The sequence below is a fragment of the Emydura macquarii genome, unplaced genomic scaffold (assembly GCF_026122565.2).
Source record: "Emydura macquarii macquarii isolate MOO-44397 ecotype Brisbane River unplaced genomic scaffold, CSIRO-AGI_Emac_v2 contig_1146, whole genome shotgun sequence".
NCBI classification, from domain to species: domain Eukaryota; kingdom Metazoa; phylum Chordata; order Testudines; family Chelidae; genus Emydura; species Emydura macquarii.
In genome coordinates, this window is record NW_027131283.1 from 11928351 (window position 1) to 11955493 (window position 27143).

Sequence of the window (27143 nt, forward strand, 5' to 3'; positions counted from 1 at the left end):
TGTTAATCTCTGCTTCTCTTTTCCTCCCCCCCATTAGCTAGCACAATCAATTATGTTTTTTATTAAGCACAATCATAACTATTCTGAGTCTTTGGAAGTCAAGAGTTTTGTATCCATCTGTGTATCATACCATCCTCCTCGTTCTGGAATCTGAGTGAAGGGCCTTTCTTCCCAAAAATGCAGCTTCCCTGATTTTAAAGTCAGTTGCTCAGAAGAGGGTTTGTCTGAAGTATCCATGTAAAAACGATTTAAAAGCCAGCTGTACAGCACACACGTTTTCTTATAATGTCAGACTGAGTCAAATTTCTTATACAATATGTTGTGATGGCAATTGTTGTCCAATGAATTGTTTCTAATGGCCCCTTTTCACTCTTGTTTGTCACGTCTAGGCTATTTCAAAGATGGTTTGGCAGCCATTGAGACTTGGAGATCTGATGCCACAATGAGGACTCACACACGGGGCGCTCCCAGTGTGTTTTTCATACATGTGATTTGCTTCGCTTTGGCTTCCAGCACCGATGAGAACCCAAGCGCTGTGATTCCTTTTGTCAATGCCAACTACGACAGCTACCCCATGCTTTTCTTTTCGAAAGGAGAGGTGGAGGATTTGCGGATCAAGGCTGCCACTACGCATCAGCACATTGCAGCTCGTCTGACAGAGGCAGTTCAGACCATGCTGTCCAGTCCCCTGGAATACCTTCCTCCCTGGGATCCCAAGGAGTTCAGTGCTCGGTGGAATGAAATTTATGGCAACAATCTGGGTGCCCTGGCAATGTTCTGTGTGCTCTACCCTGAGAGTATCGAAGCCCTAAACATGGCCAAGGATTACATGGAAAGAATGGCGGCTCAGCCTAGTTGGTAGATTTTTGTCTTTTTGTTCTTATTGCATAAATTCTGATTGCAATTGAATGAGTGAATGTGTGAGAGTACGTTCGAACGAAAGTGCCAACTTTTATATTTAACTTGATATGCTTGCCTGTTCTGAATATCCCAAATCATAATTCAGTTGTCTGTATATTCAGTTTGATAGCAAGTAATACTGAGAATTAAAGTGTCCTCTATTAGAAAGGGTGAACTAGCCACTCTTAAATCTTCATTGGGCATTGTCAATTATCAATAATTCTAATGGTGACTGACAGTGTGGCATTTGCTTTCTTGATTAAATATTGCATGAAATGTCTAATTTGTCAAAGCACTTCAGTCCTGATTTGTAGCACCCATTTGATATAATGTTCTTGAACCTATCTTGTACATATCAGATTTTTAATTAATGAGGCATCATGACAAGATCATGTGTTTCTGCTTGGTTTTTGTTTGTTTGTTTGCCTTGTCTTATTTTCCCTTTGAAATTGATTTCTCTTTCCTGTTCTAGGTTTTTGTATTTTGAGTGATATTTATGTCTGAGCAACTGGGTTATGAATGTAATGTGAAAGGTAGTGCATTCTTCTGTTATTTGTTTTCTTTTTATTAATATCCGCAGCATTTGTTCATTCCAGGCTAGGTAAAGAACAAATAGGCAAATGCATACCCCTTTGTAACAGCTAGTGTTGGCGGTTGCTTCTAATGGCTGGGAGAGCCAAATTAGCCAAACCATGCTGAAGGCAAAGGTACAGCAGGTTAGCAAATGCGAACCTGGGGCACAGGAAACAGGATTAAAAGAAACAAAACTCCAGAAACTGCAGGAGAAAGAGCTTGCCAGGGAAGGTCTTGGTCTTGGGCTGAGTGAGCTAATGTACCTCATGTTATTGGGAGCTAAGTCGGTTATGCTGTTGTTTATGGTACTTTTTGTGTGTACCTTTGTGTTTGCTCTTTTTCCCCAAGGGGGAAAGAGGGGAGGACTAAATCATTCTATTTTCTTTTTAAGCTGTCTGAACTGGAAAATCCTTTTTCTTTATAAGCCAACCCTGCTTCTCGGTCTCTGATAGCCATCCTGCACTCAATATGCAACCTCTTCAGTGAAGAGCGGTTGTTGATTTTCCTGGATTTTAATAGTAAATGTCCCTTTAAACCATGGTTTAACTTTTAGAGGGAAAATATAATGGATTTACATTGGTTCTTAAACCCTATTTTGTTTTCATGCACTGCGCAGAGTTAATATTTGTCTCCTTGTGCTTCAATAGCAATGTGTTTTGTGGTCAGTGTTTCCACTTTATCACTTCCAGAGGGGTAGCCGTGTTAGTCTGTATACAGCAAAAACAACGAGAGTTCTGTGGCACTTTAAAGACTAACAAATTTAATTTTTGTAGGCATAACTTTCGTGAGACTCAGCTCACTTCATCAGATGCAGAGGTCATTTGTACTGATTAAAAATATAATCCTTCCAAGCCCAGATAAAACCTATAGGAGAGGTGGGATAGAAAAGGAGGTAAATTATATATAAATTCATTTTGCTAGAATTTGCATATGCAGGAAAAATTCTTCATAGATTGCTTTTTAATAAAAAACAGTGACTGTTCTTTATCAAAAGATATCATTGGCCTACCCTGTCCTAAACCCTTTCAGTGTGTATAGCAAGTCATTTTTATTATTTATAAGGAGTCATTAAGAGTCTGTCACATTGGAGATATCCTCTGGGTCTCTTTACAGACTCAAGGAAAGTTCTGTTGCTTCTGGTTAGTATTTTAGGTAGTCTCAGGAGAGATTTAGTTTGACTGTGAGCCCAGTCCTCCCACCTGGGTATCCCAGGACTTGAAAGGCAGCAGAACTGCTGTGGTACCACTGCACCATGAAGTGAGGTGCTTAAATAAACAAACAAACCGTATCATGATGGTCTAGGAGTGGTGTGAGTGGGGAGTAGGATGCAGAGATTCTGCAATGGCTGGGCATTGTGGGAGCAGTGCCATGGGACAGTGGTTCTATCCAGACACCACCAAGGAAACTTTGGGATAAAGGTAGTGGCAGGATAATTAGGTCCCCAAATTCATGGATCAACAATTAAAAATCACCCATTTTGACTTTTAACCTTGGGAAAAGATTCCATTCCCTGACTTCTATAGCAATTTGCTGCACAAAGCCCTTTTCCTCAGGCTTTGCATTCGAGGGAGAGAACTTGGCTCTTGGGCTATTCAAGATGTCCCAGCTTTCACTCTCTCTGCTAGTATACAGTGAATATACCTAATTTGCCTGAAATAATGGAAGACAAATATCTTTCTTGTTGATATTAGAACAACCTCGCTAATTTAATAATTGTGAGGGTATATACATTGTTTCATTGAAAATGCCATTCTCTCATTGACAGGATTAATCTCAATAGATTGGAATGTTTCAAATCTGGCTTTCTCAAAGTTTTGTTGTTAGCAGCTTGATTCCTTCTGCTGTTTTACCCGTGTTTCTCTTTGATTTCTGCTAAGATGACATTGGTTCTAAAAGTTAACACCTTTAATTTTTAAAAATGTAAGTGAAGATCACTTCACTTACGTGTTTAAGATCTACCATAAAACCAAAACAGGAGTTTTAGTAACACTGGCCATATTTAAATAAAATAAGTGATTCTAAGTGCCACAGGCAGTTATTCCAGGGCATGATGGAGTGCCCTGAGAGTAAAACTTCACTTGTCATTTTAAAATTTCATTCTTGTGTGAATGAGGCTCTTTCTGAATATAGTTTAATTTTTTCATAGTATAGTTATGGTAAAGTATGATGCTGTTATATGAATGACAGAAAACTTAAGTGTCTAATTTTATATCTTTTTATTACAGTAATTAATTTATAATATGTAGTAAAGAAAAACCTTAATTCCGTTCCCATTTATAAGGGCTAAACATAAAGTTTATCTGTATCTGTATGCTGTTTGTCACATCATCAAATGTTGGTAGCATATTACTGACTGCTACCTCGATGAAGATTATTTTAAAAGTAATCAAAGAACTATTAATGGAGAAGCATAATCAATCATTAAAGAAATAATATGGAAGAAGATGATCCTTTCGAATCTAGTAAGGAAGAAAGAGACAGCACGACAGAAAGCTAGTCTTCCAACAGTTAATCAAAGGATACATTTTAAAAATTCTTGCACTGGGACTTTAAGGAGATGAAGATACCCCATTTGTTTGGTTTTCCTGGGATTTGACATGAGAAATTTGTCTGAAATCTCAGGGAAAGTTTGTCCTTTTATTTAAGCCATAGACTAGTATGTTGTTTGGGCAGCTTCTTACAGAAAAAAGGATAATTGTGGAGGTTATAGATTAGCTCCCTGGCATTTTATCTGTCATTAGCCTCGAGAATTTTCCCTAGCAAGAGTGCATTTTTGGCTGATGGGATCTGTAACAGCGATTATTTCCATATGCTTGCTGAGTCTGTTCCAGAAATGAGTGATGTAATTAGAGGCCCACATCACATAGACATAAGTCTCATCAGGTTTTATATTTTGGATAAAGAATTTTTAAAGCATTTCTTTTTAACCCAGCCAGCTTTAAAACTGTGAAATCCAATTCCCAAATTGTATATTCACAAATTTTCTGACCTTATTACAGTGAAATTGGCAATTCTCAAAGGCAAAATCTATGTAGCAGAGTTCACAATATGTTTTTCACTGTCCACAGGCCATTTTGTTAATGCAAACATTTTGTCATCGTATTGCTTAGCAGAGAGTAAAATCTGAAGATAAGTCTTACTTGATGGACCTTATATGTGAGAGAATTGTAGTCAAGCAAGTGCGAACTTTCCAATGAAACAGTAACGAATGAAGCAATGACTAACAAGAAATTATGGTATAGCAAATCTCCAAACCTCTAGGTATCCCTTGTTAACCAGCAACCCATTAGTCTTTCGGGATGCCTTGTTCAAAGTTCTGGAGCCCACTACACTCTTTCCATCAATGCCCAGCTACTGGTCAGTACAGAATCTGGAATTTTTTAAAAGGAAATTTTATCATAAAGCCAATGAGTTTCTTCATATCTTTGCAACATACAGCTCAGTTTGACTCACTGTGAAAGAATGGTTAAATTGATATTGAGAGTTTACAGTCCAGCTCGTTTTGTGGCATGTCTGGTATAAACATTGGCTGCAAAATACCAGAAAGTCTGTTAAAATAATAAAATATATATAATATCTGTTTCTTCATGGTACCGTACTTTGTTATGGCATTCAACACTAGTAAAACAAGCTTTATAACATAAACACAGAAGGATCATGATTAATACTAATTAGTACCACCATTTTTCTAATAAAAGACAAAAATCTGGAAACTCCCTGCATGTATAGATATGAAAGGAAAAGAGGAGGATTGAGTGGCATGAAAGTGGTTTTAATGGCAAGAGAAGAAGGAGCACAGTTCTGTTAGGAAGAAGAATGAGAGGGGCCTGGAGGAGGCCCCACACAGAGAGCGACATTATAACCAAATTGTCAGTGCTTATTTTGTAATGAAAGAGGTGTAGTAAAAAGTGAGAGGCTGAGACTTGAGGCCTAGTATAACAGGCCAGGTCTGAAGCCTGAGGCCCAAGTTAAAGTAGTTGAGCCCTGCTGTTATAAAGCAAAATTAGCAGAAGTCAGGCTGTGAACCTGCATGCAAGTTCACAGAAAAGTGGCAAGAACAGTGCTGGTATTGAAAAAACACACACCTTCCTAAAGAATTGCTAGGTAGGCACAAGATATGCATGCAAGCGCATTCCAGAAAGGTGGTACAGAACGCCCCGATACTAGGTATGGTACAAACACTTTCCCCAAAGGTAACAGGAACATGCTGGCCCCTCTTTTAGATAAGGTCAGAATGACAATAGGATGGATAGAGATGTTTTGATCGAACTGACATGTACAAGGGTGGTAATTAGCCACGTCAGAGGGTGGCAACTAACCAGGTCAGAGGGGCACCATGTAACTTGTTTGTATCAGTGTATAAAAGAAGGTTTCAAAGGGAGTGTCTTTGGCTGGCCTGAGGGGGGATGGAAAATCCTGCTGTCCTTTGAGCTGGTCCATTGTAACAAGCATATATGTGTTAGTGGTTCTGTAGAGTCTGTGGAATACCAGGACTGTGCTTTGTCTACAATAAACCTGGCCAGGCACCTTTGCTACTGAATCTATATCTCTGTTCTTATTGCTCCAACCCTTATTTCCAATCCCTATTCCTCTTTCCCTTCTTGTACTGTCAGAGCATTCCCCAGATACTTCCAGAGTCACACAAGTCCTTGGGAACTTCTGGAGACAACACAATGTCTTGATAATACCCATGATGTTTTGTCTTCGTTTTCAGAAGAATGATGTTGACAATAAGATACTATGAGACTATCTTGTGAAGACCGAATTACAAAAACAGAGGAGTGCTGCATGAGGATTATTCTTTTCTTATTCTTAAATCTTTTCTAAAAGTTTCCTCTGATAGTGCCTTACCTAGTTACATCAATGAGATAGCTATATGTGAATGTGAAAGAATGAGTAATTCTAAATTAGAGCAAATGCATCAAATACTTGACTCGCATAAAATTAATTCCACAGCAATTCAAGTTAGGAATTATTTTTAATCTACTTTTTCTCTGCTAATATTCCTTAGTGCTGCTAAATTTAGACCTCATTACAGATTAGAGAAAGTGATGCAGAGACTAGAGAAAACAGTTTCTGAAAAGAGAATTTGTGGCTTATTGGAAAAGAAGCCAACTAAATATGAAAGAAAGTTGGTAGCATAATAAAGAAAAAGCAGTGTCGCTAAATCATTAGCTGGCACACTTTGTCCTTGAGTCAATATTGAACTAATGCCCCATAATGACGTTATAGGGCACTGGAAATGCTGTCAAGGAATGAAGCAGCGATCTTGACTATTCATGGTCACTTAAGATCTCATGAGACTTTTCACAAGAGTAAGAATATTAATGCTAGTGTCCTAGCCATATTCTAATTAAGTCATGCCTATCTAAAACTTCCTCTAATGTTTTAAGTGGATATGGTGTTCATCTTCACTTCTTCTCTTAAAGAGCCAACCTCTATTTATTCCTATGGAACCCCAGGTAATTAAATTGTGCTCTATGGAAATAACCGATGGTCCCGTTTACGTCAGTACTCACAAGGGGACTGCAGGAATGGGCTCTAACTTTTTACCTTTAGGCTTATTGATTCCTAGAAGGTGTCAAATCCAAAATGGATACCATCTTGTACCAGGTCAGAATCTTGAAAAACATCTAAAATGCAACACTACTTATATAAGATGATCAGTATTTCCCTGCAGTTTTACAGGTAGGAGCTAAATCCCAAAGTTGATTGTGTTAACTACTCATCATTTAAAATAATACAACAAAGATTTGTTATAAACTAAAAATATGTTAGATAATTGAACTATATTATAAATTCCTTCTTCCTGTAAAGTTTGACAAGCTCCCACCAGTAGGTGCCTCTTCTAAATTATATAAATTTTTGTACTACAGTATCATTTATCATATGTAAACCATAAGTATATTTTTTTCATTTGCCTCTATTTATAGGGATGCATTCAGGGCCTATGAATTTAAACTGTGCCTGTGTCTGTTCAACAAATTCAAGTAATCCTTCCTACTTGTGTGGAGTCTAGTATATTTTGGATACATATATCTTGCCTTATCCAAAGTTTTCCAAGCATTTACTATAATGGTGGTAATTCCTTAGAGCAAGTTTTAGAGTTTGAGTGATCTCCTTCATGTTTTCCTTCTGTGACCATCTCTAGAAAATGTCTATTCTCCTTTCTTTAGGAAGTGTAAAGTAAGTCCTAATTGCATGGCAGATTCTGGAGCAGTGAGAGTAGTTCTAAGAGATGCCTCTTTGTTCTATGAGTTTTTCTGTTACGCTTTCTCCCAAGCAAAAACTGTGAATGGCTCTGTTCAGCCAAATACTCAGTTGTTAAGATTATGGTCACTAAGTGATTCATTCTGCTTGCTGTTACTTTTTATTCTTAACCAGATGAAAGAGTTGTCCATTATCCAGTGCACCTCTCAGAGATATTTTTAACCTCTCTCTGAAGATATAAATACATCCAACATTTCTTCTTTAATATTTTAGTGCTAGGTGGCAGATTGTCAGCCTAAGAAACTAAAATCTGTTTATCCATTGAACAGGTGCAGCGCAGGCAAACAGTTACAACTTTCTTCATTCTTAACCACCAGTGTGTTTTCCAGATCTGACCTAGAAGAGTCACTCTCTGAGTCAGAGGGAAGTTCAGAACCATGTAAGGTTTAACCTTTTTCTCTGCTGTGACGTGCAGCAAGGATTGCAGTTATCATCACGCAGACGTTTGTCCATCAAGGACTGACTTCATTTATGTAGGTAACCAAGGCTATGTCTACACTTGTAGCTGCCTATGTACACCACACCACTCATGAGAATGGGAATTCAACAAGAATCCCAATAACACTTTTGGATTATTTTTTCCCCGCAGGCAATAACATGTGATGACATTCTCTGACATGCTACTGAAACCTCGACACATCAAAGGGGTGAATGTTCATCTGTCGCCATGCCATGTACGAGAGACAGCAATGAAGTGATTAGAGAGTAAGGGAGATGACAGGGAGCAATTTGCTAGCCTTTTACAATACAACCCTTCTACTGTGTCCAATGCAGTTCCCTGGAATGGACATCATCATCCTAGTTTCGTTGCCTCCATTATTCTGTTTTTAAGGTTGACTACTTAGAGTGGGATCCTGACCTCTTTGAATATCTCTAGCTAAAAGTAACCCTTCTTCTCCCCCACTCCAAAAAGTCAGACACAAATTCACTTTTAAATGAGTACATCATGAACCCTGCTGTCCAGATAATTCACCACATATATTTGTGCATTCATTCTTACAGTATGTCGGCAGCAACTCTCGTGGTGCATTTCTTTAGGAGTTGGACACTGGGGCTGGAGGAGTTGCAGCTGTAATTTAAGAAATGCACCACCTGGCAAACAGATTTTTCAGGTTTCAATTTGACTAACTTTGAGTCACATATTTGTTGAGGTTTCACGAGTATATGGGCAGGTTTAAATTTCCTGTGCTGCTTTTCTACCTTGCTTTCTAAGTTAGAGTCTGTGGGCCAGTTCCTCAGGTGGTGCAAATTAGAATAGCTCCATTGAAGTTAATTAAGTTAATGGAGCTATGCTTATTTACCCAGTTAAAACTCTGGCTCATGAAGTACAAGCTTCATCATAAGTATAGACATTGGCTCTTTTCTGTGACTGTTAAGCAGAGCTGTGTGTTGAGTTTGAACTTTTGTGAGTCTTCATCTTTGATTTGATATTTTCTGTTGGAGAGAAGCTAGTGATTCAATCTTTTTGTCGGGCAGGTTACTATTTAGTATTGCAGAATAATTTAGTTTAAGATTGGGCAGGTACTATTCTGGTGTGAAGTTTGTCTTGGACCACTTATGTCAATGTTGTCTACTTCAGTTGCAGAATCTAGAGGAGGTTTCTGACACAGAAAGAAAGCTATGGACTTTTATATATCAAAAGGTCAAGTTAAATTCACTGAAAAGGGAGCAAATTAACCCCCTCCTGAGTAGATGAAATCCCTTTTTTTATTAAATACCATATCTGCAGTTAACTCACATTTACTCAAAATGTTTTAATATTTGACTTAGTAGAGTTTTTGCATCTGATTCAAACCTAAAATTACCATAGTAGAAATCCATTTACAGTGAACTCTAACAGTACTATTCCATTTATGAGGAAGTAAGGTGAAAGATTTCCAAATTGTTTCAATCCATTCCAGAATGCAAGCTGTGACAGTTTATAAAGACGCTTCCACTGACAGTGAAGTTGTGCTTTGCACTTAACTGTAAAATGGTTCCATTGCAGTTAGTTTACTGTAGAGCACCAGTTGGCCCTTGCCACATTTAAGCTGTTCCAGGATAAAGCACTTACAGTGGCACCTCTGCCTCCTGAACATCACCTGAGCTTTGAATGTGGAAAGGTCTAATGAGAACCAAGGGGAACATGATTTAAAAATCAGGGGTCTCCAGATCCATGTTCAAGGATCTGTTCATTGATCAGGGGTTCATGACACAGAGGTGAAAACTCTGGGATTCTGTATACAGTTGGGCACTATTGCTGGAAAATTGGTATAACATTTTCTAGTGTAGACAGTGTCTAAAAGCCCAAACCTTCTGTTTGACAGAGGAGAATTAAGGGGTGAACTCTCCATTCTGAGCTCCCAGGATTTGTTGATGTAAATTTATTTTTTCTTAAAAGCATTCTGCAGTTGAAATGAATTAATGGGTCTAAATTCTATCCTGAATTGGATGTCATGCACTTCCATCAAAGTCAGTGGTATTTCAAGGAGTTGTAAGTCAGGCAGAATGTAACATTTGAACCACAAAGAAATCAACATCTTAATTAATAAGAGCACACGGATCAGAGTCTTTTTAATGCAAATGAAAGATGTAAAAGCAGAAATAGTAAGGAATGTGGGGACTGAGCTAGACTTGACATATAATGTATTAACCAAAGTTTCCAAGTTCGTGGCTTTAAGGAGACAGTAAAAAAAACACCCTGGATGTGTGCAGACTTGTTCACCTAAGTCAGTTAGCTTCTCATTTCATTTATCTGGAAATGTTTGCTGTTGTCAAATGGAAATAATGCGTTTCTAGGGAAAATGTGTAAAACCTTTGGCTGTCAGGGCTATAGCTCTTCCACAATGAGCAACTAAAAACTCCAATAAGAAACTTTGTTGTACCTGGCAACGAGCTCTGACTACTGGATTTAGAGTTTGATTTGGCAGAAAATGACAGAGGTGTTGAAGAACAGAATGTAAACATAAGGATTTGAGAAAGGATAACAGTAAAGGTACCCTACGCTATAGACAAGTTTTTCCCCAATGTCTTAAAAAGATAGTGAGCTCCATCACACCTTTAGTTGTCTATCTTTATATTTTTGGAAAGGGATAGAAAATAAGACAGAAAATATAATGCCATTATATAAATCCATGATGTGCTCTCACCTTGAGTACTGTGTCCAGTTCTGGTCACCCCATCTCAAAACAGATATAATGGAACAGGAAAAGTTTCAGAGAAGGGCAACAAAGATGTCAAGGGTTTGGAGTGGCTTCCATACAAGGTGAGACTAAAAAGATTAGTGTTGTCAGTTTAGAAAAGAGATGACTAAGGGGGGAAATGATAGATAGAGGTCTATAAAATCATGTGTTTGGAAAAAGTGAATAGAGTAGTGAGTCACCCAATGAATCAGAGTCACCCAATGAAATTAATAGGCAGCAAATTCGATACAAACAAGAGGAAGTACTTTTTTCACACAATGCACAAATAATCTATAGAACCAATTGTCATGGAATGTTTTGATGGCCAAAAGTATAATTTGGTTCAAAAAAGGATTGGATAAGTTCATGGAGGATAGGTTCGTCAATGGCTGTTAGCTAAGATGGTCAGTGATGCAACCCATGCTCATGTCAACCCTAAACCTCTGACTACCAGAAGCCAGGAGTGGAAGACAGAGATGGATCACTCCATTATTGCCCTGTTCTGTACAATTCCCCCTATGCCACTGTTGGAGACAGATAGTGGGCAAGATGGACCATGGTCTGACTCAGTATGTCAGCTCTTAATGACTCCACAGTGTTAATAAATGAATGCATGTATGGTCTTCTTTATGCTCTCTAGCATATCTGTTTACTCTGCTATTTCAGGTTGAAATCCCAGCCCTACTGAAGTCAATGGTAAAACTCCCATTAGCTTTAGTGAGGCCAGGTTTCACTCCCTTGTGTATAAAATGTATTTTTATAAATAAAAACTACGTTGTATGGTAAATGAGTAAAGGTGAAAGAGCATTGAAAGCTCTGCAAGCAGTTGCTTATTTCTCATCCCAATGTTGATATTCAGGATATGCTCCTTCAGACCCTGTGATCTGCAAAACAAGTCTGAAATGTACATGATCCTATTGCTAGAGAATCCTTTGCCCTGCCAGTTTTTCCCTGTTTCAATTTACTCCTTTGTTAGACGTAGCACAATTATTATTGGTGACACAAGCAGATATTGTCGATCAGATTTTTGAATAAGAGCACTGTCTTCCAGCTACTTCTTGTATTTTTTTTAATTTTGTATTTTTGATTATTCTGAATGTGTAAATCTGCTTTCATATCTGTAAGCCACATTCTGCCTTCCTTAGTCTGGCATAGCGCAATTCCATGGCTGTTTGATGACCTGCATGAAATAAGATAGTGGTCTGAGTCTACTGAGTAGTGGACAAGGTGTCCATATTGCAAAAACCTCATTCACTGTTGGCACCCTTCTTGGCAGTCTTAACAGAGTCCAAGAACTGACTGAGCATGGAGACTTCTAGACCTGCCGGGTCAGGGATGAGGAATATTGGCAGGTATGAAGGGGAACATTCACTGCCAGTGCTGCCCAGTGGTCGGGCAGGTGTGTGGCAGGTTGACTTCCTCCCCAGCATTCCCCTTTTCCACTATTGCTCCACTCTGCAGTGGTCTGTCCTTTCAGTGACTCCGGCCAGGTCACGTTTTCAAGTCCACCCTTTTTGGGGTATATATAAAAGAGTCCAGTACCAAGGAGGTCTTCCGGGCCAAATAAGGGATTCAGAGCTTCCCCCTTGTCAGGGTCTCATGGTCTGGACCTTTCTATCTTCAGGGTCTTCCCCCAACCAAGCTCCCTGATGAGGGATAGATTCCTGTAGTTATTCCTATTTAGGTGGTGCTAGGGAAGCCCAGGCCCACCCCATCCACCAGGCTCCAAATCAGAGCCCAATGGTAGGCAGCTATATCCAGCACCCTGGGGTGCAGTGCAGCTCCTTCCATGGATCACGGCCCACCAGTCCCCTCTCTTCCTACAGGGTAAAGTAAAGGGTTGAACATAAAGATAAAGTTCCTGACCCTCAGAGAGTCAGTGATCTCTTCTTTGCAGGCATAGTTAGGCCACCATAACCAGGCCTCAGGCCGCAAGAACTCCTGTGGAGTTGCTTCCCAGGAGCTGAGAGTGCAAGTCAGTTTACCTCCACTGGCTGCCTGCTAGTGAGCTACTCTGCTTACCTTTTAAATCTCCGACTCCAGCCTTTGCAGGCTTTGCAGGTGGAGAGAGACGAGACCACCAAGGGCCAGAGCAGCTCCTTAACCCCTTTCTCTCCAGTGTGGAGATTGTATTCCCCATCACAGCAGGTCAGTGTAGAGGAATTTGCACTGTTGCTGCCCATGTAATATTTGTTGTGGGAAGATATACTGGGCTACCACAGAAGACTCCAGACTCCGTGGCCACCACTCAGATACTTTTCACCAGCATTAAATTCATTTAAAAATAAAAGGTTGTAACAAACATTGAGAAGAATATTAAGTTTATGATATCACTTTCAGGTTAAAGGTCATCCTTGAAACTTACCAGTTTTACTTCAGATAAATGGATATCACCTCAAAATGTGTAATATGACCTAATTTTCCACACACCTACTCCTGTAGGCAAAACCTAGAATATTGCAGATACTGAGGTAAAGATATCCATTTATCTAAAGAAAAGGAATTCATTTATCTATGATGAGCTTTTAAGCATGACTACTCTGTCTATTTAGAAGCAAGTGAAATGGTCCAGAGAAAGTTAATAGATAGAACATGCTATGTGTTAGGAACATACGTCATGTGTTGTTGAGTCCCATCCCCTGCTATTTCAGACAACCCTGTCCTATAATCCTGTTCATAAATGTACCAAGCTTCATCTTAAAACTAGTTAGGTTATTTCCTGTTGGAAGGCTGTTAAACTCTTTGCATTAGATACCTAATTTCAAAGATATTGAGTCACTTGCACATCAAAACATGGTGAAAATCTGTGGAGCCCAATCAATTAATTGACCTCTTTCTTCTTTGACAGGTTAGTGAAGGATGCTCCATGGGATGAGGTCCCTCTTGCTCACTCTTTGGTTGCTTTTGCCACGGCTTATGACTTCTTGTACAATTACCTTAGCAAGATGGAACAGGAAAGATTTCTTGAGGTGATTGCCAATGCCTCAGAATATATGTATGAAACATCATACAGGCGTGGATGGGGTTTCCAGTACCTACATAACCATCAGCCTACCAACTGCATGGCCCTACTCACAGGAAGTCTGGTTCTGATGAATCAAGGTATGTGCTAATAATCAATAAGTACACTCTTTTTAGAGTGTCAGTCATGTTTGTAAGGTATGAATAAAGTTTCAGGAATTGATACAAGTATGGATCCTGTGTTGTACATGTTAGCACTCAACCGCTAATGCAGCCATGTGTAAAGTTGTGCAGATGTATTTATCAACTAAAGCATAGCTATATTCATCTTTTCTTTTTTTTTTTTTTGGTTGCATATAACATATAACTCCTCTTGTTGTCAGGAGGTTGTCATTTTATATGTATATATATATATATATGTATATATACAGTGTGTCATTATATATATATATGTAGTGTGTGTGTGTGTGTGTGTATGTATATCAGTTATACAAGATATAAATTGTACAGATTGTTATAAAGGTGAAGATCAGTAATTGCCACGGCACCACTTCTAGGTATTAAACAAATTGTACATAATGTGACCATCCCAAGCATTCAAGTGTAGGCTCTTCAAGTCTTTCTAATTAAGGCCAAGTGCGTAGATTAGAAACTTCTTGGGTTGGGAGCCATCTTTTTGTTAAGTGTTTGTACAGTGCCTACAAGTGATCACTGATTGGGGTATCTTGCCCTCCCTACAAATAGTAGCAATAATAATATACCGAAAGATTTTTTTCTCCCTGCCATATAGAGTCCAGAATTTGGGTTTATTTAAGTGGAATCCCTAAATGTTCACCCATTCCTCATAATTTCATCCTTCCTCTTTCTCCCTCAATGTGGCACAAAGCTGGCAGCTGAGAGTGGTCTCCACTTTCTCTGAGAATAAAGACCAGTAACTGTGGTTTGCATCCATCAAGGCTGGCATCATGAATCCATCAGAATTTGCAGTTTAGGTTGAACATTTGATGTGTGGCTATGGCTACCTTTATCTACCTTTAGTATCTTCCAATTCCCTTAGGGATTGGTAACATGAAACAGATATTAATTTTGAGTTAAAATGAGCAGAATAAATCTGTTCTTGAGAGTGAATGAAATCAGCATTCAGGGAGAATTTTGATTTCTATAAATTATATCTGGAAGTTTCCAACAGTTAAAAAAAAATGTATTGTAGCATAGTTTTAGATTGTCTTTCTAGCAATATAATGCTATATAAAATATATTTCTCTTTTAGCATATGATAGAGCAAACAAATAGGTGAGGTAGGACATATAATTTTACAAAACTAATTATTTTAATATTATAGCTTTATCACAATATGAATAACATGCCATATGTTAAGAGTATTACAGTTGTATCTAGAGATCCCAGTGAAGATCATGATCTCATTGTGCTAGTCGTACCAACATGCTGTGTTGAGCCCTGCTCCAAACAGCTTACAGTCCCAATAGACAAAGGAAGCATTATTATCTCATTGTACAGATGGGAGGGACTGGTACACAGAGAGATTAAGTGGCTTGCCCAAGGTTACACATGATGATTGTGGCAGAGCTGAGAACTGAACCCAATTCCAGAGGCAGACTTAAGTATTTGATAAATTATGATCTTCTGAGTTAAAATAAAGACTCGGATATTTTTTAAAAATATTTGCATAACCAATAGGCTGGTATGTAATGTGCTCTAAAGGAAAGCACTAATTAATTCCCTCTTCTCATTCAGCTAAAGATGATCTTAGATATCCTACTTGTTCCTTGTTATACACTGATGTGTAATAGATTGATGGTGTGGGATAGCTGTAAACCACGTAATAGCCACTTACTGTATGTTTCAGGGTGATAAATGCACCGCCGCTACTGAACCATGAGACAGATAATTCTCTCTTGTGTGACATTTTAGCTCAAAAGTAAGGATACAAGTTGGAAATGCTAAAGAAGTATTAAGAACCAAAAATGTTTATTGTGGCTTTTATGTCCCAGCCTGTAGTAAGAGTATTGGGCATCGCTATAATGTGTGTTAGGATGGCACAGTTTCTATAAGGTCATTGAGGGGAGCTCTCACAGCAGCAATCACGAATGCCCCTTTTTTTAGCATGTGCCAGCTGCCTGCATCAGCAGATCTCTGCTAGATGACACAGAAATGAGTGGCGGGCCTATGTCCACATACCTTGCTCTCTTTGGAGAGTCTACTGCTGGCACTACTAGTCTCTCGTTATTTGTACCTGGGTGCACATTTTGGCTAACTCATGGGCAGAGGGCACTGGGTGGGGGCTTCTTGCAACTTCTCCCTATTTGTTGATCTATACAGAGCAAGCCCAAAGGGACCAGAATGTTAAGACCTCTGATAATCTTTTCTTGAGCAGAAATCTGTACATGTTTAGATAGTACAGTATTCTAAAAACGGACATAGTGTGGAACATCTTTGACTATGTAATATCATTTAATTGCATGTTAAGTTTAAACTTTTTGATTAAATGTTCTTACTGTTAATTGTCGTTTGCATCTATAAGGCACCCACCCCTCAGTGTGTGTGCTTTGTGAATGTTTCACTTGTGGCAATCATATTGCTAAAAAATGAATGACTCAGATAATTCCCTTATTGGAGCCCTCTGGTGGAGATAATACATTTGTTTGCATTCTGTTTTAATTTCAAATGCACAATCCCATGTGGCAAGTGAGGATTCTCACTATGTGAGTGTGTTGAGCATACTAGGGACATCTTTCTTTTAAAGTACAAGGTGTGCTTTATTTATTTGTCCCTGGTTAATAACAAATAGGTGCTGGCAGATTTTCTTCACTAAGTTAAGCTTGAACTACTTTGTTCATCAGAAATAAAAATCTACATGCAATCAGTTTTATTCTCACTGTACAACTGCAAGGAGATGGCAGACTTAGGTCATATTTTAGGACTGCATAAGTCACACTTTGGAGCACCACTGTTTTAAAAAATCATCTTCCGGAGGCATAGTATGTTATGAAGTTGTGTCAACTTTATCCACCTCTTTCTCTTTCAGGCTATCTTCAGGAAGCGTATTTGTGGACTAAGCAAGTGCTGTCAATCATGGAAAAGTCTATAGTCCTGCTGAGAGAAGTTACAGATGGATCCCTCTACGAAGGAGTGGCTTATGGCAGCTACACCACCAGATCTCTCTTTCAGTACATGTTTCTCGTCCAAAGGCACTTTGATATCAACCACTTCAACCACCCCTGGCTTAAACAGCACTTTGCATTTATGTATAGAACTGTTCTGCCAGGTAGGTAGCTTGGAGCGATGAAGGGACATCTGCTAATTTCTAAATCAGTTATGAGTTTCACAGTTAAAGTAGAATTTTGTATAGCTGAATTTTGTATAGCATGAATATGACACTATTGTTGTTGTTTATTAAGTGCTGGCCCTTAGAATTAGTCAAAAAATAAGAAAATTATTTTAGGAAAAAGTATGACAATTCAAAGTTACTTCTATTTTTCAGGGTTTGAATTGGACCCATTTTCTGTTTTTTTGTGAATTTTGTCTTGATGTTGTTTCTTGACATTTTATCAGAATCATTTTCAAAATTGTTACTGAAATTTTTCTCATACCAAAACTCATTACACTGAAAACTGAGGTTTTTGGGAATGGAAAAAATTGATAGTTTGCATAAAAATATTGATAAAAATGTTATAGACATTTTCACAAAAATTGAAAAAGCTTTGATAACATCCATTTTTTCCCAAGAAGTTTCATTTAAAGAAAAAGCTATTTTGATTAAAATATTTTTCATGTGAAAAATATTAACTAGCTCTATTGGTGAGGTTCTCAGTGCAGTCCAAGGAGACATGGGCTAAATTTTTCCAATGTGAGTACCTAAGATTAGACAGAAAAATACCTATTTGTGTCATTGTGGCATAAAACTACTATCTGAGTTAGATAGAAGAAAGGAGAGCTACCCCTGCTGGCTGAAATTTTGGGGACGTTAAATGGGAGAGAGGTCCCTCAGACACATGAAAGAGAAGTTTATTTTTCTGTGGAAAGGTACAGGAAAAGAAAATCACTAGGACTGATGGACAAAACAGTAACTGTCTTTTGGACCCCTATTAAGTCATACATCATTTGCTTTCTACGTTCTGTCAAGTTCTTTGTTTTCTATTCATTGTAGATTAGTATACTGGTATACATAGTATGACCATGAGTTTCTATCTTTGATGTATTCCATGTATTCTAGTGGTAAATTGTATTACCATTTTTAACATCCAAAATATGGGACCTATGATACACTTTTGGGTGGATCATGTCTTCTTTTGTTTCATACAGCACAGTGGGCAATGACTATGTTCAGTAAATAATAACTAATAATTATAGCTTTTAATTTAGTAGCTACCAAAGAGCTTTGCAAAGGGAGGTCAATATCATTATCTCCATTTTAGAGATGGGGAAACTGAGGAACAGAGATGCAAAGTGACATGCCCAAGGTCACCCCACAGGGTAGTGGCAGACCTGGGAGTAGAAACAAGGTCTCTTGAGTCCCAATCCACTTTGTGCTCTGTGCACTAGGCCATACTACCTCCTGTTTTAGTCACTGTTACGTTCTATGTTTACCACTGTATCAAACAGAGGAGGAAGGGTCCCTGCCCCCAAGGAGTTTCGAATCTAAATAGAGATACTCTTGATGACCCAGAGGGAGACTAGAGCATAGCAATGAAGAGTTGTTGTATTTTGATAGGTATATGACAGCATCATTCATATAAATGCAATAACATTTGGGACTTCAGGGAATTTTAAGGGATTTAAATAGGGAGAGTTGGATCCTTGTGGACTGCAAAAAGAAGATGTTCTAGAAATAAGGTGCAGCATGGGGGGAAAAAAGCATGAAGGCAAGAATGGAAGAAGGATACAAAGGCAGTGGTGAAGTGAGAATCTGGGGCAGAGTAAAATGAGAGTGGACTAAGTGAGAGCACAAACATAGGTAAGTGTAAAGTTGCACAGAGAGAGTGAGATGCTGTTTAATGTGGAAGGCGAGTGGAAGCCAACAGAAGGATTAAATGAGAATAAAATTACGGTAATGAAATTGGGACAGGACTGAGGAATGGACATGCATTTTAGCTACCTGGATGGAAAGGAGGGGTCAGCTATATTAGATGTTGTGGAGATATAAGAGTCATGACATGTAAACAGCTTGAATGTGTGGAGACATAAAATGGAAGTACTCGTGAAATATTTTGCAAAGCAGCCACAGGAGTGTGAACTGAGAGAAGATTTAAAAGGGGAAAATGGGAAATATAGTAATGTGGGGAGAACCTGACAAGTTCGAGGTTTGGCTGAGACTGGATAAATAGTCAAAAATTCTGTTCCTGCTCTGAACATATTCTGAGTTATTGTAACTTCTCAAGTTAGTAAAATTAGTCTGGAAATCTTATAAGAGGCATCACAGTTGCAAACTTTCTAGTACTTCCTCCTTTGATCAGGCTGGAAATCCCATAGAAGATTTTCTCACTATATTTCAGCACTTTTGTTTTGAACTCCCAGCTGGAATCAAAGTGCAGAGATATAAATATGAAAATTAATTGTAAAAAATGCAACCAAACGTTGTCAACCTTCAGAAACTATTTTTGTTCCAGTTGGACTTAAGTTTCTAATGAATACTTGCATTGGGTTCTTTCTGTGTCCCAATCAGTTCACTCTGCCGTAGAATACAAGTTTAACCTCAAACTATGGGTGAAAATACAAAATCCTAACTTGGATGGATTTTATGGGCCTGGTCTCTGCAGGCATAAATGGGCATAGCTATGCTGGTTTAAACCAGTTGAAGATATGGCCCTATATTCTAAACACCATCTGGGAGGCAAGAATACCTTTGACATGCCAGAACACACTCATATTAGAATAATGAGTCACACGGACTCCACATGATACCTGAGGCATCTGCTTCAAAAAGATACTTAAACAACAAAGCCCACTTGTTTTAGTTGTTTCACGGTATAGCAGAAATGGTTTCATTTTACCTTGAGGAGCTTCTGTGTGCCGTTTTTCCTTTAAAGGGCATGGACTGACATAAGAAAAACAAAATCTTTAATCTGAACTATCTTTGAACTATCCTTTGTGAGAGATTAAAGTGAGAAAGGCAGGTGCCTAGGGCCTTTCTTCTTGACATTCCTGTAGCACTTAGGCTGTCATTAGTTTAAGAAGAAAGATGAGTATTAAAGTATGCTACAGCAATGGGAAATAGCTTCCGTATAACCTGACTATGGGTCATTTAAGAGTATGTCTATAAATACTTTAAACGGTAAGCCTATTTGTAATGGTTGGCTTCATTAGCCTTACTTCACAATACATGTCTTTGTACATTTATTTGCTTGTTCTTGTGTTCCTTTTAACTTTTCCCCAAGGATTTCAGAGAACTGTGGCAATTGCAGACTCCAACTATAACTGGTTCTATGGGCCAGAGAGCCAGTTGGTGTTTCTAGACAAATTTGTCATGCGCAACGGCAGCGGGAATTGGCTGGCAGAGCAGATCAGAAGGAATCGAGTGGTGGAAGGCCCCGGGACTCCATCCAAAGGGCAGCGGTGGTGCACTCTTCACACTGAATTTCTCTGGTATGAAACAGAATGAGTGGGCTTCAAAGAAACATGGCAGCTGCCTGGCATTAATGATAAGCCATTAACTTCCAATTTGGAATGAACTGTACAAATGGATGTTATGCTGGTCTTGTGCAACCTGAACTGTCTAGCCTAAAAGGGACTTAGAACTTCTTCAAGCCATATAATAGAGAGACACGTGCAACAGAGGTTTTGTACAGAACTAGTTTTCACGTGTTCTCCATCCATTTATTGGCAATGCTTTAGATTGCATTGTAGTAGACAATAATTTTCAAAGGGAGTGAAATTCTTATATCAAAGTTCCCACATGTGTTCTTTAACAAAAAAGTCATTCATGTATGGCTTGTTGTATACTTTGATAGTTAATTACAAACTCATTTAAAACCCACTTTCTTCTTTTAAATGCAGTAAATTTAAATGCTTAAAGAAAGAAAGAAACATAGAGTCTTAAAAAATTATTTATATTCTAACATGTAAGCAATGTTAAAACAGAGGGAAAAAATTCTGGAACAGGACTTGAGTCAGGTTTTACACATAACTTACATCTCAGCCATAATTTGTAAGACTAGATCATTCCATTGCAGGTGAGAAATGAAAATCTTTTAGGGCCTTTAATATTCACAGCCGATTCCTGCTGGTCAATAGTATTTGTACATATCCAAGATTTAATTTGGCATCAATTTTTTCCCCCCAGGGACTCAACATGTTTATTTGCATATGTTTTTGTATTTACGGTATGTACATTGAGAAAATTCATGGCTTGTTGACCCCCCAAATATCCTTCTGAGTGCTGTGCTGGTTATATATTTAATATATAGATCTTTGTTCTACAGCACCTGTACACTCTCTTTCTCTTTTTCATGCCCTCAAGGACTCCTGGCAAGTCTGTAGTTAAAAGAGTTCCCTGGGAAGATATCTTAACATTCAGGTGTGAGATGCTTTAGTGGATTTGAGTCACAGAAATAAGCCCTAAATGTTCTGTAACTTGTCTACTTGACAGACCTCCTCTCTTCCTGCGCCATAGAGCTCCCATTGCAGCTTGCGTTGAAGTCTCCTGGATTTAATAGCGAAAGGGGGTGGTTGTAGAGCATTCTCCATGAGAGGCCATTTGCTGTGGAACAAGCTTCCATCCTTGGTCAAAATCACTCAGAGTTGTTGACCTACCAGATATATTCCAAGGCCTGTCTTTGTGTCAGGACCTAATGGGGATGGCCATTAATTAGAGAGAAGTATTCTGGTGGGGAAAGACCTTTTCATCTGGTTATGTTAGGGGTGGAGTTCTTAATGGGAGCTTGATGCTGGTTTTATTTGTTTTATTTCTTTAAATAAAGTCTGAAATAGTATATGGGTGCTCATATTAAATATAAGGAAATTAAATTATTAATAAATTAACCTTATTTAGGTATGAAGATTTCTCTTTAAATGTAAATATATTACTTCCATTTATATACCTACTGTCTTTACAAGTTTGTCTTGAGCCTAGGCAGAGGATAAAAGTATCATTTTTAAAAAACTGTGGGATTATAATTCATTTTAAATTTATTTCTAATCCTTTTGGAGAGTTCAGACTCCCCATATCCTCTAGTACCTGGGGAGTCTGCAAACTACATCTTGTGCAAAATAGGAATTGAGTTTCTTTTAACTGAGTAGACAATATATGAAGGGGGACACTGACCTCTGATGAGCACCTTCTGGCCTTTGGGTGCAAACCTGCACTCTCTGTCTCTCTTTTTGCATTTCCGCCTTTTCGCCATTGCCCTCGTCAGGCAGGTCTTCAGTGGCTCAGCCCTTCAGCTAAGTCACGCATAGTCTAAAACAGATGAACTCCTTCCAAGGTGAAAAAGTTCCAACAGGGCCTGTCACTGTGCCATTGTCAATTTCTGCAGCCCTGCCTCTGGGCTCAGTTCTCAGCTGCTTCTGGGCTAGCTTTAAATCTGTGTCTGCCCTGGTATAGAGCAGTGCTCTCAAGGCTTTCTCCCTGGAGACTCTTCACCTTTAATGGCTCTTATCGCCTCAGCTCTCCAGCCAAGTCACTCCTTGAAGTCCAATCCCCTTCCCAGGATAACAAAGTTCGACAAATGGTTGACCCTCTTCAGGGTCTTCAGCCCTGTCTCTGGGCCTCTTTAAATTCCAGTCCTTTGCTTGGGCTCCAAAACTAAGCTTGCCCCTTCTCGGCACTTTGGCCATTTTTCCAGTGGCCAGTGGGGAGACCCAGGTCCGTCCACTACTCTGGGTCCCAACTCAGGAACCCGACAGATAGCAGCCACGTGCTGCTTCCTTTAATAGTTGCTGCCGCTATTCCATGGGCTGCTTCCCACTCTGTCCCATCATCTTCACCTGTTACCTTAGGGTAATGATAGGGCCAGACTGATCAAAGGGTAGGGACCAGATGAAAAGCAGTCCACTTGTCCTCCAGGCTGAGGGGTTGAGTGATAGGCCAACAACCTATCCTTGTAAAAATGTTACATTATAGAAACACAGCAAGGTTGCCAATCTGACAGCCAGAATGATAGTCAGAACAAGAACCATGTTCGTGCCTTAAGGTGACATCTGACTGTGTGGGAAGGATCCAGATTCCCCTAACAGCTATTTAGCTGTATGACATAAGCAAAGTCTGTTATAGCACAGAAATTACAGCTGGCCTTAATAGCAGACCTTACAGAGTCTAGCTTTCACTTTATAATTTGGAGGAGGTTCTTTCGTCTGCTATCTTGTAACAACCATACAACTGCTAATTTGATATACATTGCCAAATTACCTGCTAATTGGATATCTATGTGTGTGGGATTACCATGATGAGTATCTTTATCCTTGTATGATTAGTTCCCTTAGCAAGTGTACTGAGGATTTTATATTGTTGGACAATTCTTTCTTTTAAATATTGCAAAATACCTTGAGTTTTGGACAGGTGCTGAAAAATCAAAATAAATAAAATAATCAATTCTAATTGTAATGTCTAAGTGCAAAACCATGTTCTTTGTCTTTTGGCAGGTATGATGCAAGCTTGCACGCTGTACCTCCGCCAGACTATGGCATTCCAAAGCTGCATTATTTTGAGGACTGGGGAGTTGTCACGTATGGAAGTGCATTGCCAGCTGAAATCAACAGGCCCTTCCTCTCCTTTAAATCGGGAAAACTGGGAGGACGTGCAATATATGATATTGTTCATAAGAATAAGTACAAAGAGTGGATCAAAGGGTGGAGGAACTTTAATGCTGGCCACGAGCACCCAGATCAAAACTCCTTTACCTTTGCTCCCAATGGTGTACCTTTCATCACAGAAGCACTGTATGGGCCAAAGTATACCTTCTTTAATAATGTGTTGATGTTTTCCCCAGCTGTGTCAAAGAGCTGCTTCTCCCCATGGGAAGGGCAGGTTACAGAGGACTGTTCATCAAAGTGGTTGAAATACAAACATGATCTGGCTGCAGATTGCCAGGGGAGAGTAGTCGCCGCTATGGAGAGAAGCGGGGTGGTTTTTATCCGGGGAGAAGGAGTGGGTGCTTACAACCCGAAACTGAAGTTGAAAAACTTCCAAAGAAACCTTTTACTTCTGCATCCCCAGCTTCTGTTGCTTGTGGACCTAATTCATCTTGAAGATGACAGTCCCCTGAAGGCAGCCACCAGCTTCTTTCACAATGTGGATGTGCCTTTTGAAGAGACTGTTACTGATGATGTGCACGGGGCTTTTATTAGGCATCATGATGGGATGTATAAGACGTACTGGATGGATGACTCTGGCTACAGTGAGAAGGCTACTGTTGCCTCAAAAATGTATCCCCGGGGCTACCCATACAATGGAACAAACTACGTGAATGTTACAACCCACCTGCGGAAACCAATTACCAGAGCAGTTTACCTCTTCATAGGACCTTCCATAGATGTCCAGAGCTTCAATGTCCATGGTGATTCTCAGCAACTGGATGTCTACATAGCAACCAGTGTGCATGCCTATGCCGTCTACCTATGGACTGGGGAGGATGGAGGCCATTCTCTCTTTGCACAGGTTATTGCAGACCGCCAAAAAATTCTATTTGATCAAGCCTCCACCATAAGGAACTCTGCTGTGTCAGAGGTGAAGGATTATGTTGAGGTTGTGGAGCAGAATCTTCAGCATTTCAAACCTGTCTTCCAGCAGCTTGAGAAACAGATCTTGTCCCGGGTGCGGAACACAGATAGCTTTAGAAAGACTGCTGAACGCCTGCTGAGATTTTCAGATAAGAGACAAACAGAAGAAGCCATTGATCGGTTATTTGCTATCTCCCAGCAGCAGCAGCAGCAGCAAGGCAGGGCAAAGAAAAACAGAAAGGTAGCCAAAGGCTACAAGTTTGTCGATGCCGTTCCTGACATTTTTGCACAAATTGAAGTAAATGAGAGAAAAGTTCGACAAAAGGCCCAGACTCTGGCACAAAAGGAGTTACCTGTAGATGAAGACGAGGAAATGAAAGACCTTTTAGATTTTGCAGATATTACTTATGTGAAGCACAAAAATGGTGCGTCAATCAAAGGCCAGTCTGGCCTGCAACAAATGGTGAGCACTGTTCGAAGCAGTGACCCATCAATATCGGCTTCTTATATCCGCCTCTTCCTAATTTTAAACATTGCAATTTTCTTTGTCATGCTGGCAATGCAGCTGACCTGTTTCCAAAAGACCAAGAGCCTACATAGCCAAAGATGCCTTTATGCAATACTTTTAATTGACAGCTTTATCTTATTGTGGCTGTATTCTTCTTGTTCCCAGTCACAATGTTAGCAAAAGATCATGTACAGTTCGACCAGTTAATGGTCAGATGTGTCTATGCAAAAAGCATTTACCCTAATAGGGCCATAGTTTGTTTCTTCCTTTTCTGAAACATTCCAGGAAACAGCTGCGGAAAGACTGATTTCACACAAGGAGGGGAGAGGGGAAGGTAATGCATTTTTGAGAGACCTAAGTACTCTTCATCTGTGCTTTGGTTGCATTTGACATCTGAAGGATATGCTTCGTTCATCAGAGCACAGTATGTGAAGCTCTAATTAATTTCTACCAGAAAAAAAAAGAACCCTCTTTTTAAGGGGTTATTTGTTTCCTAAGATCCTTGGTTTTATACAGAAGTGGGTTTGCATAGTATTATTTTCAGGCTGTTAAAGATGTCAACTAGAGCTGGGCAGGAAATGGTTTTCCTGCCCCATGAAAAAGTTTGAGATACCAAAAACATTTCCTGTCCTGAACTGGTACAAAAGGTTCCTTGAAAATGTCCATGAACCAGAAATCCCTGCCCCTAAAATTTTAAAATGTGAAAACAGGATATTTTGACAATTTCAAAGTGTTTTTTTTCCAATTTTTTTTCTAGTTGAGATTTGTTGAACTTTTGAGGGAGATTTGTAGAAACCAACCATGTTTCACAAACAATTTATGGTTTGATGAATCAGCATTTTTAAGTGGAAAAAACGGTGTTAAAAATTTCCAACCAGCTGTAATGCCTATAGACATAATCTTAAAATAGGGATATTCAAAGTTAAAGTGCACAGGAAAGACCTAAACAGCGCACTTCATTCATCTCTGCCAACCCTGGGAATAGTTTAGTATTGAAGCAGTCTGATAACATTATTTCAGAATCCTTATATCACGTCATCTCTTCTCTGTCTTGAGAAACTAGTGCTGTGGGAAGCAGTAGTCAATGTTAGGACTGACTGAGAGAAAAGCAGTTTTGTGGATTAACAAGTAAGGGTCAGAGGCAAGTAAGGAGCAGATTTTAAGCATAGGGGAATATCATTATGAAAAATCCCCTTCCCAGTTGCCAAATCAGATGAAAAGTGGAGGATAACCCCTGCCTGATATAATCTGCTTTTGATTTTACAGATAAGGTTTCTCAAACATTTTCATATGTGCAGCACATCTCAATGGGGAAACTGACTCTGAGATCACCTTTCCTTCTATTTGCAGTTGCAAAAAAAAAGCCATCGTCACCACCCTGTGGCGACACCAGCAATTGCTTTTGTGGAAAAGCTGTATTAAGAAAGTATTTGAGGTATTATTTTTTTTTAGCTCTCAGAGCGATTATGTAGATGGAAAACAAAGAAGAGCCAGGACCACACGATCAGCCAGTTCTCCACAAACCACAAGCTAGTGTTCTGCAGATCATTGGAGGCACACGGATCATTAATTTGGCAATCATTGATATAGGGAATAAAGTGGCTTCTGATAATGAGTTTGACACCCTTATTGCATTTATTAAACTGATTTTTTAAAAATCGTAGGTGTTTGGGAGATTTTCAGAATGGAGAGACTATAGAACTGGTGTATATCACTGTGTTTTTAAGGAAAATAAAAGCATTTCTTCCTGTACATTTTGCTAAATAAATAAATCATAATTGTCTCTGATACATAGATTTTTTTTCTTTGTTTACTAGAATATTTACCCCAATAATTTAAAGAATGGTGTGATGTTCATTAGCTCTTCATTCACAACATCTAATATTGATGGATGGCGCTCTCTGAATTTCACCACTTGCGTCCTTGATAGTGATGTTTTTTTCTTTAAATGTATCTGGCCATGAAACTAAAAATACACAGGTGAATATCTCAGAAGAATAGCCTCAAGTGCATAATAACATGTTATAAAATCCAGAAAATGTATAACATTTATCTTTTAATTTCAGTTTCTCATAGTGAGCCAAGTTCTGCTCACA

General features: G+C 39.0%; 1 protein-coding gene across 1 annotated transcript; it reads left to right on the top strand.

The window, feature by feature from the left end:
• The first annotated feature begins 391 nt into the window (after positions 1-391).
• On the top strand, positions 392-26835 carry DSE (dermatan sulfate epimerase). The gene is made up of 5 exons (XM_067546626.1): positions 392-858; positions 13753-14006; positions 16912-17151; positions 20261-20468; positions 23463-26835. The coding sequence occupies exons 1-5, from the start codon at positions 443-445 to the stop codon at positions 25222-25224; spliced, it is 2880 nt and encodes a 959-aa protein (XP_067402727.1). The 5' UTR covers positions 392-442; the 3' UTR covers positions 25225-26835.
• The last annotated feature ends 308 nt before the right edge of the window (positions 26836-27143 follow it).